The following is a 20059-nucleotide window of genomic DNA, read 5'->3' on the forward strand; positions in this document are numbered from 1 at the left end:
CGAGGTGAGCAAAAATCCATATAAAACTTATATCATTTTGTGCGAGTGTTATTAGCTGAGCAAAAATATACAAAGGGGCTGTTTGAAACCGTCTGATCGGTCTGAGTCAGCGATATCAGCTGACTCGGTTAGACAAGAATATGTTTGATGTGGGCTGAATCGGTCAGCATGTCTGGCTCAATTGGCTGAGTTGGTCAGCTTCCAAAACCCATTTGACTGGCAAAAAGGGCCTCACTACCCCCGATCTATTATTGTCCTTCGTGACCTAAAAGAAAAACGGCAGCCACATCTGTTCAAGTCGGCATCCCAATTGCCGATCTGTTCTTCCCAATCGTCGATCGCCGATCTGTTCTTCCCAATCGCCGATCTGTTCTTCCCCTTACGTCCGTCCACACAGGTTCGTTCTTGCCCTCCTCTATTCAAATCGAATTCGATTTTGACTTTATTTAGTCAAAACTCCATCTTCTTGGCCGATGATTGCTGTTGCTAATTGAATTAATGGGTCGGTCCCCTCTAAATACTTGAATGATAATGCTTTAATTGAATTAATGTTAGGTTACAGCCCCTAATCCTCATTTGGCTATGAAGGTAACTGATTTTTTTCCGTCTAATTTGTAGGGATTTAATTTATCAACTAGTTCAAGTTAATGGTTTTTTTATGCCAACTTATTGGCAAATGATAGATAATCTAATTGTGCCTGATGGAATTACTAAGCAAATGGAATTCCTAATACCTAATACCCAAATTAGTTCAAAAAAATATATGTCAAATTTGATTGTTCAACAGGGTGTTTGATGTGCCTTTTTAAAGTAAATATTTTGCATTAAGAATCATAAGAAGATTCTATCTACAAATACAAATGATAAAAACTGCACACATTTCAAATAAAATCCAACCAATCTGCCAAATGAAATGAACTTGAATAAAATTCATTTTTACATGGTGTCATACAATTATAATCAGTTACATATATGCTATTCTTCATGCCATCTGGAATTGAATTGAATTGAATATATCCTAGCTGCAACAACAGCAGCAGATTATGCCCTATAGGGTTCAATGCAATAGATAGCAAACTATTTCCATTAATTTATTTATCACAGTAATTTACGTTATAAATTCTACCTAATTGTAGCAATTGCTATAATTGGAACATTTTGCAAAGTATATTGCTACCAGTTTATTGTAGCTATTACTATTTAGGATTATGTTAATCTCATTGGTAGAAAATTGTTTTATGTTTAGATATTATGTTTTAGGATGTTGGTTTGGAACGAAAGTGAGGACAAAACTTTTCTTGATGCATGTATCCATGAATTAACCACTAATGGTCGTGAGGGTTCTGGGCTTAAGGCTAGTTCATGGAAGATAGTACGCGAAAAATTGATGAACGAACATGGTAAAGAGGTTGATCAAAAGCAAATGAGAAACCACGTTGACTACTACAAATCAAAGTATGTTGCTTGGGTGAAACTGAAAAACAAAACCGGCAATATATATGACCCTATAAAAAATAAATTTAACCTCACTGATGAACAATGGAAGGAAGAGGGGAAGGTAATATTTTTATAACAAATACTATTATAATTATTTTTATAAAAAATACTAATATTTTTAAAAATTGTAAACAGTTGAACAAGTTCGTGTTGTCATTGAAAACTAAACCCCTGCTGTTTTCTGATCTTTGCACCCAACTATTTGAAGGGTCGACCTCAACCGGATTTCAAAGTTGGGGGCCATCATCTACACTCCCTCGTCCTGTAGAGGAGTTTAGTGCCTATGATTTTGATGATGATGTTCCAATGGAAACCTCAACACAACATGTAGGTGCAAGTGAAGAATCTTCGGGGCGTTCAAAAAATACGGAAGTTGGTGGAAACAAAAAAGTTGGTGGAAAAAAAAGAGATGCAAGGGCATTAGAAGTTGAAGAGGAGATTGTCAAACTTGCAAGGTCGTTGGTGGAAAAAAATGAAAGAATTGAAAAAAGTGAAATGGATAAGGATGTTGATGCGTGTATGGAGAAATTAAACAAAATGGAATGGGGAGAAGAAGATGAAAGACACAAAACCGCTCTTTTGCTATTTGGTGAAAGTGCCGATGTTAGGAAAGTTTGGTTACAACTTTCGCATACTAGTTGTGAGTCGTGGGTGATGGTGCGGGTAGGAAGTATGGTTACCTTTGATGAGTGCGGGTAGAAAAGTTTGGTTATTAGTTTTTTGTTGCATGACTTTTGGATCCTATGTTTGATACTTTTTTGGATGTTACTTTGGATGATGTTATTTGCATGACTTTTGGCTGTTATTGGATATTGAATATGACTTTTGTTATTTACTAGTTTTTTGTTTTATGACTTTTGGATGTTATTGGATATTGAATATGACTTTTGGTGCATGATTTTTTTTTTACTTTAACATGTTACCTAATTATTTGTAACATGTCAAGTATGGTTTCTGATGGTGAAGTTGTAGCTTTTCTTTTACTTGTGTTTTATTGGTTGAGGTCAAACCGACGCAGACTAATCAGAATTCATAGAATTAGAGATAACGATTGAAGCGGGTACGCGTATACGCAAGATTTGATGTATGGAGACCCTACACAATGTTACGATATGATGCGTCTTACACAAGAGGCATTTGCTTTATTATGCAACCATTTTACCCAAAAAAATTGGTTGCAAGCTAGTAGGACAATAAGCGTTGAAGAGAAGATGACTATATTCTTACATGTTATAGGACATAATGAACGTTTTCGCGCGATTAAGGGAAGATTTCATCACTCCACACAAACGATTCATCAATGTTTTCGTGAGGTCCTAACTGCAATGATGTGTTTTGCAAAAGAAATTATAGTACCAACAACTCCTAATCCAACAAGATATAACTCGGAACGACATAGACGGCTAAAAAATATTTTTTCCGGAGCAATAGGTGCATTAGATGGAACTCTTGTACATGCGGTTGTACCCGTTGATCAACAAACTCGTTATAGGGGACGAGGAAAAGGAGAATGTTTTCAAAATGTTATAGGAATTTGCGATTTTGATATGATATTCACCTTTGGTTGGGCTGGATGGGAGGGTATAGCACATGATTCAAGAGTTTTGAAAGAAGTTGCATTCAATTCGACTTCTGGATTTCCATTTCCTCCACCAGGTTTATAATATTTATATAACTTTTATTATCTATCTTCTTTATATAATATGTGTCACATTCATTTGCAAATAAGTATTACCTTTGTGATGCCGCATATACAAACACTCGTGGGTTTATGGCTCCATACCGCAATACTAGGTATTGGTTAGCCGATTTTCGAAGAGGCGGACCTTTAACTAGAGAAGAAAGGTTCAATCATGCCCATGCACAACTTAGAAATGTTATTGAGCGTGCTTATGGTGTATTGAAGGCGAGATTCCCAATCTTAAAACAAATGGCTCCTTATCCTTTTACAGTGCAAAGAGACATAGTCATTGCTTGTGTCGCGGTCCATAATTTTATAAGGAAATACAATATAGAAGATGACTTGTTTAGAAATTTTGAGGAGGACACTATGGTTACTCCTGACGTCCAAGGTGGGGGGATTGATAGAGAAAACATACAAGGCATAGAATGAGGTCCAGAAGCCGTTGAATATATGCGTGTTTTGCGTGATCAGATTGCAAATCGCCTACTTTCACCTACTTTACGTTAAATTATTATGTTATTTTAAATTTCATTATGTTTTTATTTGGATATTAAATGATTTATGTTTAATTTTCATTTTGTATGACATTTTTTATTTGTGTGTAATTTACATTTTGTATGACAATATGTATGTTTTTATAATTATTCAGCAACTTACTCCATCACTATATATAACAGAAGGGTAAAATGGTCATTTTTCATCACTCAGCACATTCATTCAGATGTACAATCAAACAACAAAATTTCTTGGGTCAGAATTTCTTACCCAGACAGACCTTTTCCAGTCAGCACTTTCTCAGTCAGCAACTATCAAACGGGTCCTAATTTAGTTTTACGTATGAAGGCCAGTTGTGCGTTCAACATTCCCTTTGTAGATTTCATCTGTGAAATAGCTTGTTTTTATTTGGTAACAAATGATCAATAATAAAACAAAATTTTCATAAATCTCATCAATTTTATTTTGAAAAAATGGTATCAGTTGAGTTGTAAATTGTAATTCTCTACATCTATAATTCCATACCCAATTGTTATGGACCCAACTTGTTTTTGTTTTGCCCTGTATGTTATTTATTAAAAAAATTCAAATGTATCATATGTTTTCTTATTACGTATTATCAAATTCTTTTTTTTATGAAGGGTATGAATTGTAGTATTATTTTATACGTAATACCTTGTTGATGAAATATTGTAACTTATTCCGGTATTTAAATCCATGTATATTTTGTAATCTTATTTAATACTAACATACAATTTGGTTACGTACTCAGGCGGAAATCGGAATGCCCACACCATTACCCGCCCTTATATAAATGAAAACAAAATATATGATTCTCATCATTAAGAAAATGTTAAAAAGGATAAAATCATTTTCATTTTATCCTATATTCAAAAAAATTAAATATTTCTGTTAGAAAAAGTTAATACGACCAAAGACTTGCAATTGAAAACAGCAATGATCTTGTCAGAAATCAGTGGCGACCTGCTTCTACAAAATAATAATTCAATGTAGCAGTTGAAGCATGTTTCTGTATCCTCCCTTTACTTTTTTTTAGAGAGCAAGCACCATTATTTATATTTCTGGATTTAAAATGTTTTTTTTTTTCAATATCAATCACCTCGTAATAGTTTTTACTTTTTACTTAAAATATTCTTTATTAAGCTCGTTCATTTTTCATATAATTAAGCATATTATATTAAGAGTAAATTATTGAAATTGTTCCTATGGTTTGGTCAAAATTGCACGTTTGGTCCCTAACTTTATGTATGTAAGAGACGAAAAATGCAACAAAATTAAACCACAAGGACGATCCGAGTGCCAAAAAAAGTTAAAGACCAAACGTGTAATTTTGACAAAACCATAAGGACCATTTCAGTAATTTACTCTTATATTTATTATATTGTTAAATTTTATTTTGGTTTGTTTCTAAGACTAATATTGATTATACATTATCAACAATGTTGCAACAAACATGTTTGACAAGGAATTTTTGTGGGCTTTTAGCTTTTAACTTGTTAAAAATGTTCGATTTAAACAAAAAAAAATTGTTTGGTAGCTCGAAGGTCTAACTTTTAATTTTTAAAAAAAAAAACTAGAAATCTAAAAGTTAGCCTTAAAAAAAACTATTAAGCTTTTTTAATCATTTTCCATAATTGCTCATATATATATATATATATATATATATATATATATATATATATATATATATATATATATATATATATTCTAAATAATTGTCTTTTTATGCAATATTATATATTCAAAAGCTTTCAGCTACTTTTATCAAACACTTGTATTACAAATAAAAACTACATCTTTTATTTCCAACTATCCAACTATCCGCTACTATGTTGCTATCAAAATATACATTATGTAGTTTATAATGATTTCTTTTGATCATGTTCACTCATACCAACTTTAACTATTCGTATAATACGTATCCTGTTGATTAGAAGTTGTTTATGTATTGAGTTCATCTACCTTTTAATTTTAATGGAATTATAATTATGTTTCGTAAACCATTTGTGTTGTGGTGATTTGGTAGGGCATGCGGATTATGATGGATAATCTATTGACTCATGTTCAAATCTTGGCACTACTCAACCCATGTGACCATGAATGTTTGTCTGCAGTGACTTCATGCAGTGACTTCAGGACATGATGCATAGACTCATGTTTGCAGTACGAGATTAGTCGGTACGTGAAAACTGGTCTGAAACCATCGTTAGGGAAGCTCCCTTTCAAAAAAAATGTTTTGTATAATTGTAATGTTTGCTTGTATTTCAACCTTGTAATACTCGATTTAAATTTTTTGATAAGATCTTTTATAATGATAATTTTAGTTTAGAATAAATTAAAAACTTTGAAATAATTTGTTAACAATTTATGCGACGTGATCAAATATAATAAAACACTAGATTGTCAATTCACTGAAAAAAGAAATAAATTAATAAATTAATTTAGTTTTGCTCTTTATTCAAGTAGGGTAAGGTCATATGATACCTTCCGCCATTTTTGTCCGTGATTAATGGAAAGATATAAGTAGACTTCCGTGAGCTTGATAGTCTGAACAATAAATTAGAACAAAGAAGACTCAAGAGATAATATATTTAATTAAGGAAAGTGACTTCTAACAAGAAACATTCATAATGATTATTTACATATGAACAACTCCATAGCTTTATTCGAATTTCAACGAAGAGATCTAGGAATTTCTATGATGAAGAAGATATTATTTTTGTTGAAAATAATGATGTGGGGAAATATGGAATAAAATGGCGGTTCCAAGAAAGGAAAGAACTTATTGAAGAGCATTTACTATTTACTACTGTTCAAGAATTTACTTAATTTTTATAAGTTTTAATAATCAACTAAAAAGATAATAAGTTATAAGTTTAACAATCATATTTATAATAGTCTAACACTATTAAAACTTCAAAGAGAACAGAAAAACAAAACATAATATGGTTATTAAAACCCTAAAAACATAAAAGATCCGTTGCTTCAACTTTAGCCCAAAACTTGTAAAAATTGTATCCAAATCAACCCAAAATGACCCAAGGTAAAAGGATGAGATAGACCAACTGTTGGACCCTCTATATTGGAAACGTGACATGATTCGATTCGGTACAGTTTAAAAAAATCGGTATATAGATATTTAAAAAAAAAACATTTTTCTTTTTTTAAAATTACAAAATACTTAAAAAACTGCTAATTGTTTTTCATATTTTTTCAATTCCAAAGCTTTTCTAAAATGTAAACACCTTCACACACCTACTCATATCCACGTCCACCATACTCATACCCCAACACTCACCCATAATCCCATACCAACACTCAGATATCCATCCATACCCTAACACCCACTCCCATCCACACTTATGCACACACCCACACAAACACTATCACAACTAACATCTGCATACTTCTACTCTCACCCATAACCCCACACCTAACATGCACACTACATATAACGATGGAAATCTTCAAAAACTCGAAAGTGGTTTGAACGTGGTTTATGAGAGTTTTCCTTTGAATATGACTATCAAGATGAGATGCTTCAAGTTAAAGATTCAATTGTTGATATGTGATAGCAAAAATTTGCACAATATCGTCAGTATGATTACAATCTTAATACAATTAAAAAAAGTAAAAAGAAAATGTTTTATTAGAAATGTTTCGTGATATATTTACTTTTATGTTAGAATTGAATTTTATGTTGATTCTTATATGAAATTTTTGTTTCACTTTTATGTTCAAATATGTCAAATATTATATTATTTGAAATCGTTTAACTTGATTTTTTGGAATGGGGTATGTGTAGACTGGGTGGATGGTGGTTACGGGTGCGGTAGTAGGGGTGGGGATATGTGGATGTGGGGTGGATACTAATCATTGTTGTAAAAATCCCGACTAGGTCCCGATTAATCCTTAGGCACTACTCAACCGATTAGAGGGCGCCTAGCGATTAATCCTTGCATACATAATAAGTGAAACATTATAAAACGATGAAATTTTAGCATTTTGAAGAAGTTTTATCTCAATGGAAACTATTTGAGACATGATTAGTGTTGTATTAATCATATTAACCTATTTTGTTATCATATTAGTGGTATTTACGAACTTTGATGTGATATTAGTCGTATTTAATTTTTTAAAATTTAACAAATTAGCAATTAATGGTCCACGATTAATCTCCGCCTAGCCGATTAATCCCTTGATCCCAGTCCATCGACTAGCTAACGTCGAGTGTTTTTTACAACCTTAAATGTATGTGTGTGTGATTAGGGGGGGTGTAAGTTGTGTATGTGTGTGAGGGTGTAGGTAGGGGTCGGGCCCGAGTAGGGTGGGTGTAGGTGTGAGTTTCCTTATATGTTCAAATATATAAAAATTGCATTATTTGAAATAATAAAAATTAGAAACTAAAAATTTCAAAAAAAAATAATCGTTTTCACATGTTATTCAAAATTTCTAAAATCCAATATAAAAGCTCATTGGATTTTAAGAAAACTTATTTTTTTTTTAATTTTTCTTTTGAAAACGAAAAATGAAAACTCAATTTCATTTTCTAGAAACAGATGTGAGTTTAGCCACCAAATTTTTTTCTAGAAAAATATAAAATTTTGAAAACCCATTTAGTGTAACATTTTTTCTTAAATTATTCCAAAAGAAAACATTTTTCGTTTCCCAAAATTACAAAAAAGCATGTAAAACTTATAATTATTGTTTTTCATACTCTTTCAATTCCAAAAGTTTTTTTTTTTTTTTAAATATATCATCACAAGTACCCATATCCACCCATACCTCATACCCATCTACATACATACCCACCAAACATACCCTCACACCCACAACTACACCCATCCCACCCTTCATACCACATCCTACATCCCCCACCAACACCTTAACCCCCGCCAAAGCCCATACCATAACCCCCACATCTAATACCCACATAGCCACCCATATTATTTTGATTCCAAACTTTATCCAAAATATAAACACCCACACCTAACAACCAACCAACCCTCACCCGACACCCACCTTATACTGATATCCACACCAAACACTCATACCCCCATAGACCCATACACACTGTCACACCCCCAAATGTAACATCCGGATTTCCAGGTATATTAATTATTTATTATTTTTGGAGATTTTGGGAGGGACTCGGCGAGTTGATGCTTAGACTCGCTGAGTAGTGTCGCGATTTTTCATCCGGGTTAATGACCGGACTCGGCGAGTCGACTAGTGGACTCGGCGAGTCCACGTTGTTTAATGAAACCCTAATTTCTGGGGTTTGAGACCTATTTAAAGGCCCTTATGGCCTTCATTTGCGGCTACCAGTTGATAGAGAGAGACCCCAGAGTGTGTGAGCGTTTTGAGAGAGAAAGGAAGCCATTTTTGATCCTTGTGTGGGTGATTTTGCAAGAAGAAGGTGACTAAGGCAAGAGGAAACTGAAGAGGGTGCTAATCTGTGGATTTCAGAGCTTAAGGACTTCATCTTGAGGTATATATTCGATCCTTCTTCAGTTTTGGGTGTTAATCCTTGAGAGTTAGGGTTTCTAGCCCATTTCGAGTATGATTGTTAGTGCAATTGGTCCCTTCTTGTGTTGAGGCTGCGGATCTGGATCCAAAGAGGTCCAGAGATCTAAGCCCCTTGATCTTTATGGGGTGCCTTTGGGTTATATGAGCTTAGGGTGGCATATTGAGGCCATTTCTTCAAATAGAGCCATTGGGTCTTTGCATGGGCATCAAGATCCAAACTTTACGTGTTTATATTGCTTAAGGAGGCAAGATCTATGAGTTAGAGGAACAGATCTGATCTCAGGAGCTCATTTGAGCTCGAGCATGGCATGAACTCGCCGAGTACCAAGAGCAGACTCGGCAAGTAGGGTTAGGGTTTCCCCATAGTTCACTCAGTGAGTACTTGCCGAGTTGGGGGAATGACTCAGTGAGTCAGAAGGAATTAGAGGACTGGAGTTCAAGGCGGAACTCGCCGAGTTCATAATGGGACTCGGCGAGTTGAGTCGGGGTGGCCCCGTGATTCATGCCAGGTGTAACCCGTCGAGCAGAGGAAAGACTCGACGTGTCATGCGGGACTAGAAGGATAGTGGACACGCGTAGACTCACCGAGTCACTCAAGTGCACTCGGCGAGTCGGGTCAAAGTCTGATCGTTGACTTTGTTGACTTTAAGGGTTTGGACAATAATGGGGTCTTTGTGTCAAGAGAGGGTTCAATCTAGTCTCGAGAGCTATATTTATGAGAGTATTTTACTTTATGTGATTAGGCAGAGGCTTGACCATATTTCCACCGAGTCGGAGATTTACCGAGACATCTGAGGTGAGTCTTCTCACTATACTTACCTAGAGTGGTAACATAGTTATGTGCTAGTATACTGTTGAGTTATGTGCCAGTGTATTTTTATGCTATTTATGTGTGTTATTGTGATATGTGATATGCATGATTCAGAGTTTCCAGAGATAGGACCAGTGGGTCCATAGAGTTAGGGATAGAGAGCCCACAGAGAGCTAGGACTGAAGGGTCCCACTGAGACATACTGACCAGAGGGTCAGCAGAGCTATAGCCTTGAGTGGCTAATATATATGTCAGAGTGGTATTTTGGGGAACTCACTAAACTTTATGCTTACAGTGTTATGTGTTATGTGTTTCAGGTACCAATGATGATCGCGGGAAGGCGCCAACATGATCCGTACACACACATGGGATTTTACGTATTTCGATCCTGCGAATGTTTTGTGAAACAAAGATATGATACAATGAGATTTTACTAATAAAATGTCTTTTGAAAATGTGAGAAATTGTTTTAATTTTTACGGAGTTACTAGTTGGTATCAGAGCCTTGGTTTGAGGGATTCGGATGCATCTTCGGGCTTGTCTGAACTCAAACAGAGGATTGAGAAAAGTTTTATTAACAAAACAATTTTTAGAGAGTAAAAAGGAGTTTTGAGACAAACAGAGCGGAGCCGTGTGTACGATCAGCCAGCGCCCGAATGGTGATTTCCCAAAATACCCTTGTAATAAGTGTTACGAGATATATTATGTTATGTTATATGATGAGCTATATTATGCATGCTAGAGTAGACTAGGTATTAGGACTAGAGTGGCCTGATATATGATGCCTTAGTCTAGGAGTTTTGCTGCTAGGGATGCTTGAGAGTGTTTAGATAGCAGTGAGGAGCTTATGAGAGATCAGCTAGTGAGTAGCATATGATTTAAGAGAGTAGAGTGCTTGGAATTTGGGACTCTGGGAGGAGGACTTGGGATGAATACAGAGGCGGTGTGGTGGGTAGTATTAGGCCCGTACTACCGAAGGCACCAGGTCAGTGCACAACCCAAGTAAGAATCCTTAGGGTACCAGAGACCAAGTAGGATTGGGATAACGAGTGTATGTGCACTCGAGCGAGTCTCTGATATCTTGTGTTGTATTTCAGAGAGGCATCATGGTGGGGACGCACCACAGACCAGGGAATAGTGGAAGGGGTGTGAGCGACGAGGAGCTCCGCCAGATGATTCATGATGAGGTGGCTGCTGCCATCCACGCTGAGATTCCAGAGATGTTCGGGTCTATCAAGACCACCCTGATAGAGACATTTGACGAGAGATACGTTGCTCTTTCTGATGCTGCTGTTGCTGCGGCCACTGCAGCTATAGCTGCGGCTAGACCGCAGGGTGGTGATGCGTTCAGTGTTCTAAAAGGCGCGCTATGGCGCACACCATGGCGTGAGGCGTGGCTTCGCCATTACGAAAAGCTTCATAACGTTGCTGTTAGGCGTGGCACGTGGCAAGGCGTGATATGGCGCATTATGGCGTGTTATGGCGCGGTTTTTTTCGTTTGAGACACAGTTTTTTACTCTTTGTTATGTCTTTTCAAATCGGAGATACAAGTATTGTGGTTTTTGTTAACTTTTTGTTATTAGTTATTGATCTAACACTTCTAAAAAGTAGTTATTTTTAATGTAAATTTATATTTATGTGGTAATATAATTTTAAATTAATACAAAATCGCCGCCTTACATCACACCTTGAAAAACGCCATGGCTCGCCATGACTCGTTAAGCTTGAGGCTTGGCCTTGCCGCCACGCCACGCCTCACGCCATTTTGAACCTTGGATGCGTTGCTGTTCCGGGAGTTCAGCAACACAAAACTACTGGAGTTTGATGGTACCCAAGACCCGATTGCAGCGATGAGGTGGATTTCAGACATCGAGGGGTGTTTCTTCACCTGCTCATCTCCATAGCATTTGAGAGTCCGGTTCGCGTTGAACCAGCTTCGCTTGGGAGTGAAGGACTGGTGGAAGTTTGTGACGGCGCATTATTCGCCTGCTGAGCTTGTTGCAGTGACTTGGGAGAGGTTCACTGCTATGTTCCGAGATGAGTATGTTCCCCAGGTGGAGTGGGAGCGTTTGGCCCAGGAGTTTCTAACCCTCAAGCAGGGTACTGAGTCTGTCACAGTGATTACGAGGATGTTCCATGAGCGGGCGATGTTCTGCCTAGAGCACGTGTCCTCTGAGCAGGAACGTATGAGCCGATATCTGAGCATTTTGAGGAGGGATATACGGGAGTTCGTGGCGAACTCGACGTACCGGAAATTTGCTGAGCTTCAGGCAAATGCCCGAAAGGGGGACATAGAGCTGGAGACCTAGGTTAAGGAGGAGGCTGAGTCTCAGGGGAGGGATCGGCGACCGGCGCAGTCTCAGCCGACAGCCAAGCGGGCCAAGTCTGCTGATTCGATATCTGGGAATCAGAAGGGTTGTACTTATGGCAAGAGCCACGATGGGGTGTGCAGAGCGGGGTCTTGCTACAAATGTGGCAAAGAGGGGCATATGGCGAAGGATTTCAACAAGGGGTTTGCAATATGCTTTCACTGCAACAAGATTGGACACCGCAAGGCAGAGTTTCCACAGTTGCGAGGGACAGCCCAGGGAGCATCTCAGGGATCCGCCTCTGCTGCTATCATAGCTACTGAGAGTCGTCCAGTGAAGGCCGAGGTACCGAAGGCACGAGGGAGAGCCTTTCAGTTGACTGCGGAGGAGGTCCGCACAACGCCCGATGTCATGGCTGGTATGTATCCGTTCTTGTATTTATTTTGATGTTTGGGATATTGTGTTTATTTTATGATATGCGTAGGTACTTTTCTTGTGAGTTCTATGCCTGCCTTGGTGTTATTTGACTCGGGTGCGAGTCGGTCTTTTGTATCTTTGACTTTTAGTCAGCACATCAGTATTAGACGAGAGGCGTTGAGTCGACCTCTGAGAGTTTCCATAGCTGACGAGAGGACGGTGTATGCCACCGAAGTGATCCGAGGGTATGTACTCGAGATTTTCGGTGTTGAGTTTTCAATTGATTTAGTTACTATTGCGATGGGAGATGTCTGTGTCATCGTGGGCATGGACTGGTTGAGCAAAGTTGGAGCGGTCATCGACTGCGAGAGACAGTTGGTGACTATACGAGACGCCAGTGGGGGAGTTATTACGGTGTACAGAGAGGGTACATGATTTGGGTCAGCATTTTGTTCGGCTGCTAGAGCGAGACAAAGTCTACAACAGGGCTGCAGTGGGTTTGTGGCGTATGTGATGGATTCGAGGGTTGATTCAGGGAGGTCGAGGACAGTTGACGAGGTTCCGATAGTGCGGGAGTTTCCGGATGTTTTCCCAGAGGAGTTGCCCGGTGTGCCTCCTGAGAGGCAGGTAGAGTTTCATATCGATTTGGTTCCGGGGGCAGCACCTATCGCCAAGGCGCCCTATCGCCTTGCATCTCTAGAGATGCAGGAGTTATCGTCGTAGCTTCAGGAGCTTCTGGGGAAGGGTTTTATTCGGCCGAGCAGTTCTCCGTGGGGAGCGCCTATCCTCTTTGTCAAGAAAAAGGATGGTTCACACCGGATGTGCATTGATTACCGGGAGTTGAGCAAGTTGACGGTGAAGAACCGTTACCCGTTGCCGAGGATCGACGATTTATTCGATCAATTGCAGGGAGCATCTTGATTCTCCAAGATTGACTTGAGGTCTTGATATCATCAGATGAGGGTGCGAGATGAGGATATCCAGAAGAAAGCATTCAGGACTCTTTACGGGCATTACGAGTTCGTGGTGATGCCTTTCGGGCTTACCAACGCACCGACGACGTTCATGGATCTCATGAACAGAGTGTGCAGGTCGATGTTGGACCGCTCGGTGATCGTGTTCATCGACGATATATTAGTGTATTTGAAATCCAGAGAGCAGCATGAAGAGCACTTGAGGGAGATCCTTGGAGTTTTGAGATCGGAGAGGCTTTACGCCAAATTCTCCAAGTGTGATTTCTGGTTACGGGAGATCCAGTTCCTTGGGCACCTCGTTAACCAGAACGGGATATTTGTCTATCCGGCCAATATCTAGGAAGTGATGAGTTGGGAGGTGCCGAGATCCCCCACCGAGATCAGGAGTTTCTTAGGATTTGCAAGCTATTACCGGAGATTTATCAGGGATTTCTCCAAGATCGTCGTGCCACTCACCAAGTTGACCCGGAAGGGTGTTGCTTTTTCATGGGGCCCAGAGCAACAGGCCTCCTTTGAGACGCTTCGCAAGAGACTATGCGAAGCCCCGGTGTTAGCCCTTCCGGAGGGGATGGAGGACTTCGTAGTGTATTATGACGCGTCGATATTGGGGTTTGGAGCGGTGCTTATGCAGAGGGGTCATGTGATAGCATACGTATCGAGGCAGCTGAAGCCTCATGAGATGAGGTATCCCACCCACGATCTGGAGTTAGGGGCAGTGGTGTTCGCCCTCAAGATCTGGCGTCATGATCTATATGGGGTTCAGTGTACCATATACACGGACCACAAGAGCCTGAAGTATTTGATGGATCAGCCCAACCTGAATATGCGCCAGAGGAGATGGTTGGATGTGGTGAAGGATTACGATTGTGAGATCCTATACCACCCGGGCAAGGCTAACGTTGTAGCCGATGCACTAAGTCGTAGGGCGGAGGGCGCCCCGATACAGAATGTTTGTATGAGGCTGACAGTGATGACCCCAGTATTTGACGCCATTCGAGAGGCTCAGGCTAAGGCCGTGAGACCAGATTACCGTAAGAGGGAGCGGGTTATTGGGCAGGTATCGGAGTTCATCACCGATAGCTGAGGGCTTATGACCTTTCAGGGACGGATTTGGGTGCCGTTTGTGGGCGGAACGCCTACCATCTTGATGGAGGAGGCGCATAGATCGAAGTTTTCGATCCATCCCGGGGCCACTAAGATGTATTTGGACCTGAAGAAAGAGTATTGGTGGCCCTGTATGAAGAGGGATGTTGCATGGTTCGTTGAGAGGTGTTTGACCTGTCGCAGGGTTAAGGCCGAGCACCAAAGACCGCATGGTAAGTTGCAGCCGTTGGAGGTTCCCGAGTGGAAGTGGGAACAGATTACCATGGATTTTATCACTAAATTATCGAGGACTGCTAGGGGCGTCGATGCAATTTGGGTGATTGTGGACAGGTTGATGAAGAGTGCTCATTTCCTTGCTATCAGTGTGAGCTCTTCCGCTGAGAGGTTGGCAGAGTTGTACGTGATGGAGGTGGTATCACGACATAGGGTGCCGATCTTCATTGTCTCAGCTCGAGATGTGTGTTTCACTTCCAGGTTCTGGAAGAAGTTTCATGAGGAATTGGGTATGAGGCTGCATTTTAGCACCGCATACCACCCACAGACCGACGGGTAGAGCCAGCGAACGATTCAGACACTCGAGGACATGCTTCGGGCATGTGTACTAGATTTCAGAGGGAGTTGGGACACATTTTTACCATTGGCTGAGTTTTCCTATAACAACAGCCATCATTCGAGCATTGGTATGCCACCCTTTAAGCTGTTGTATGGGAGGAAGTGTCAGACTCCCATTTGCTGGGGTGAGGTCGGTCAGCGTGTGAAGGGTAGTACAGAGATAATACTTCAGACGACTGAGCAGATTCAGCAGGTCCGGCAGAGGTTACTGACGGCTCAGAGTCGCCAGAAGAGCTACGCAGACAGGCATCGCTTGAAGCTCGAGTTCCAAGTTGGTGACTCCGTACTCTTGAAGGTATCTCCTTGGAAATGAGTGATCCGATTCAGGAAGCGAGGCAAGTTGGGGCCTCGGTATATTGGTCCTTTCAGGGTGACCACCAGGGTGGGCAGGGTAGCGTACCGTTTGGAACTACCTGCAGAGCTGAGTCAGATTCACGATACCTTCCACGTGTCTCATATGAGAAAGTGCATTGCTGATGAGTCGGTAGTGGTTCCATTAAAGGACATTCAGGTGGATGCCAGCTTGAAGTATGTTGAGAGGCCGATCGCAATTCGAGATAGAAGGATCAAGACTTTGAGAAACAAGGAGGTGCAATTGGTTCAGGTCGAGTGGCAACATCGGAAGAGTTCTGAGATGACCTGGGAGCCGGAGTTGGAGATGCGTGAGCAGCATCCAGAGTTATTTGTGGAAAGTGACTTCGAGGGCGAAGTCTGAGTCTAGCAGGGGAGAATTGTAACATCCGGATTTCCAGGTATATTCATTATTTATTATTTTTGGAGATTTTGGGAGGGACTCGGTGAGTTGATGCTTAGACTCACCGAGTAGTGTCGCGATTTTTCATCCGGGTTAATGACCGGACTCAGCGAGTCGACTAGTGGACTCGGCGAGTCCATGCTGTTTAATGAAACCCTAATTTCCGGGGTTTGAGACCTATTTAAAGGCCCTTATGTCCTTCATTTGTGGCTACCTGTTGATAGAGAGAGAGACCCCAAAGTGTGTGAGCGTTTTGAGAGAGAAAGGAAGCCATTTTTGATCCTTGTGTGGGTGATTTTGCATGAAGAAGGTGACCAAGGCAAGAGGAAACTGAAGAGGGTGCTAATCTATGGATTTCTGAGCTTAAGGACTTCATCTTGAGGTATATTGTAACACCCAAAGTCAGGAAGGCCAAGAAAGGAAAGGAAACCCTAAGTTAAGGGACGACTCGTCGAGTCCAAGGAGGAACTCAGCGAGTCCGAGCGGGATCCAGGTCCAGGAGTAAGTGACCGACTCGGCGAGTCGGCCAAGGAGACTCGGAGAGTCTGGTCTAAACAAGGAAAACCCTAAATCCAGGACTTGGAGTCTATTTAAGCGCCTCATTCTCTTCCATAGGGTTCCTTTACTGCCTCTCTAACCCAGAACACTTAACCTTGGCCGCCATATCCATTTTTGAGCTAATTATTGCCTTGAAGAGTGTATTAAAGCTTGGAGAAGGAAGAAGGATCTTGGAGGTGCAAGAAGGGGGCTATAGATCCGGGATTGGGAAGATATTTTTGAGCATTTGGAGGTAATAAACTAGTTCTTGGACTCCTTTGCACCTAGATCTAGGTGTGAGTTTTGGGCATTCTTGGCATGATAGTAACCATTTCTAGCTAGAAGTTCAGATCTGAGGTTGCTACCTCAGATCCATGCTTGTTTTGGTCTAGAATCCCATAAAGTATCAGCTCTTGGTATGTTGGTGAAGCATGGTGGTCATAAATCCTAGTTTGGAGTGTTTTGAGCCTAGATCTCCATAGCTACACGTAAAGTTTGCCACTTTACGTGAGGAATAGGCCTTGGAAGTATGGATCTATGTGTTGGAGCCCCTGTTTGGCTCAAAAAGCCACTGCATGGATTAAGAGTTGGAGTGACTCGGCGAGTCGGATGAAGTTGGGCAGGAACTCGACGAGTTTGAAGAACAACTCAGCGAGTCTGTTGAAGGTTTTCTTGGACTCGGCGAGTCTGTTGAAGGATGTCTTGGACTCGGCGAGTCTGTTCTTGGACTCGGCGAGTCAGGTCGCGAAACCCCCAAACCCTTTGAGCTGAGACTCGAATCAGTGAGTCGAGTGGAGACTCGGTGAGTCGGACAGGTCAGGACTCGTAAATTGGTAGGCTCGGCGAGTCATGGACTGACTCGGCGAGTTGAGTCACGAATGAAAGGACTCTAAACTTATGAACTCGACGAGTCAGTAGGTTGACTCGGCGAGTAGGGTTGACCTGGGAGGTTGACTTTGACCAGGACTTTGACTTTGACCAGAGTTGACTTGATTGTCTTTCGGGGGTCAGTTAGACTAAGTGTTGCATTGATATTGGTAGCTCGGGGAGCTAGTGGAGCAGGAGTTCAGAGAGTTGTCGGACAACAGCTAGTGGGATCATCAGCGAGTTTAGCCAGTGCAGGTGAGTTTCCCTTTTGTGTGAATGGGTCTATGGCCATAATGCCGGCCAATGTAGTTATGAGTAGAAGACCCGGGGGTTAACCCTAGGCACAGTATGCTAGTATGATATTGAGGACGAGGTCCAATGATAGCGGGCAGGTGCCTAAGGAATGGTTTATGTGATAGTTTATACTTGTTGTCTGTGTGATACTTGTATGTGCCTGGTAGGGGGGTGAGTATGGGAAATGTCCCGCATCTCACCAATAGCAGAGTGTGGATGGTGTTCCACATCTCATTAGCAGCAGATCAGGGGCGAGGCCCAAGTTAGGGAAGGAGTGAGTTTGGGCTGGGCCGTACCTCACTATCAGCAGGAGTATGGACGGGGTTCCATGAATCATCAGTAGCAGGACAAGGGCGAGGCCCAGAGACAGGCGAGGCCTTAGGACAGGATCTGTTAGTATGTGTTTAGCTTATGTGTTGTGAAATGTATATGTGCTATTATATGTTAGTGGGTGAGGCCCTATGACAGGCGAGGCCTAAGTGAAACAGATCTGTATCCGAGCGGGGCTCGAAGCCAGGCGGGGCCGTTGTAGCCGGCGAGGCCCGAGGTAGGGGGCGAGGCCCAGGATAGCGGGCGTGGCCCAGTATGTGGTTATACATGGTATGTGGTAGGGTGGGGAACTCACTAAGCTTCATGCTTACGGTTTTCAGTTTTGGTTTCAGGTACTTCCGGTAGCGGAGGGAAGAGCTCGGGGTGATCGCATGGCACACACCACAGATTAGACAGCCTGGGAATGTTTTACTCTGATAACTAATATGTGTTTTGGAAATTAATACTCTGATTATGTTTTGGATTGATGATATTGTTTGAAGTAATAATTTACTAAAAGAAATTTTTAATCTTGAATTTTGGGACGTTACAAGTTGGTATCAGAGCCTTGGTTTGAGAGATTCGGGCACACTCTCGGGTGTGTCTGAACTCAAACTGAGGAATTGGTATAGAAGTTTCCAAAATGCAAAGACAGTTTTGTAAAAAGAGAGTTTTGAGAAAGAAAACAGTTTTAGAAAAGAAAAAGAATACAGAAAGAAAAGAACTTTGAAAAGAGAAAAAGGGTGTGGTGCATGCAATCAGCCGAGCTCAAGTAAGTACCCCAAAATACCCATACAAGTTTATGTTGTGATTATCAGTAAGTAGAACAACATGCTAGATTAGGACTAAGGATCTAGGGAGTATGCATTATGTGCCTATTATATGTTCTTTGAGGTGTATGATAGTGCTGAGTAGACAGTGGTAGGATAGCATGTTTAGGTTATGTCTGAGTTTATGAGTTTGTGTTGCATGCTAGTTCAGATTCTTGCTATGTGGATATGATTGCTTGAGTATGTGGTGGTTAAATTTTCCCCTTGTCCGAATGCTGCTTGCTTTGGGCAATATGGGATTCCGAGTGATGGGAGTTAGCTAGTAGGTGGATGCATCACGTCACATGTGATTAGGGTTGAATAATCTCAGGGTGCTGGATTTGGCCCTATTTTGCAGCTCTTGTTTGAGTCCAACCGTTGTAGGGACGAGTCTTTTACTCGAAGGATTATCTGAGCCTCGTCACATGTGATGATATCCAGGTAATGGCTAATTGGCATCACAAGAAGACCTTCAGCAGCTGAGGACTGGTTTGAGTTGAGTCAGAGGTTTCCCTAGGGTAAGCCTAGGATGAGATAGTGCTGGGAGCAGTAGTAGTGGATAAGGGACCTGGTGGAGTCGAAGCAATTCTTGAGGAAAGTACAGATAGATGTGGAAGGTAGTATTGGCCCGTACTACTGAAAGCAGAGGATCCGTACTCAATTCGGGAAAGGCGGAGACAAGACCGGGAACCTGGTAGGGTGTGTGTGTGTGTTTGGTCTCGCAGCAGTGATAAGTATTCTGATAGAGGATGTATTATATTTTCAGCATGGTGACGTTGCGAGAGAGACCAGCGGGTGGACCAGGCGCAGGAGAGGGATCAGGCTTGGGTTCAGGAGCCGAGCAGCTTGAGGAGCGGATGAGGGAGTTGATATCAGCTGAGGTTACGCGCAGTATTCTAGATCAGACTCCTGTGATCTTTGGCACGGTCAAGGAGGGTATATTGGAGATTTTGGATGAGAGGCTGGGAGCCTTCCGTATGGAGATGATGGCTTTGATGGGAGCACGTACCTTGACATTTCGAGAGTTCAGGGCTTG

The 20059-nt window shown here is 41.1% G+C and overlaps 1 protein-coding gene across 1 annotated transcript; it reads left to right on the forward strand.

Annotated features, from left to right (window-relative positions):
• Window positions 1–2579: 2579 nt before the first annotated feature.
• Window positions 2580–3161, forward strand: LOC145089282 (uncharacterized). The gene has a single exon (XM_079027737.1). The coding sequence runs from the start codon at window positions 2580–2582 to the stop codon at window positions 3159–3161; it is 582 nt and encodes a 193-aa protein (XP_078883863.1).
• The last annotated feature ends 16898 nt before the right edge of the window (window positions 3162–20059 follow it).

The sequence above is a fragment of the Lactuca serriola genome, chromosome 2 (assembly GCF_051521515.1).
Source record: "Lactuca serriola cultivar US96UC23 chromosome 2, Lser_US96UC23_V15, whole genome shotgun sequence".
Lineage (NCBI taxonomy): Eukaryota > Viridiplantae > Streptophyta > Magnoliopsida > Asterales > Asteraceae > Lactuca > Lactuca serriola.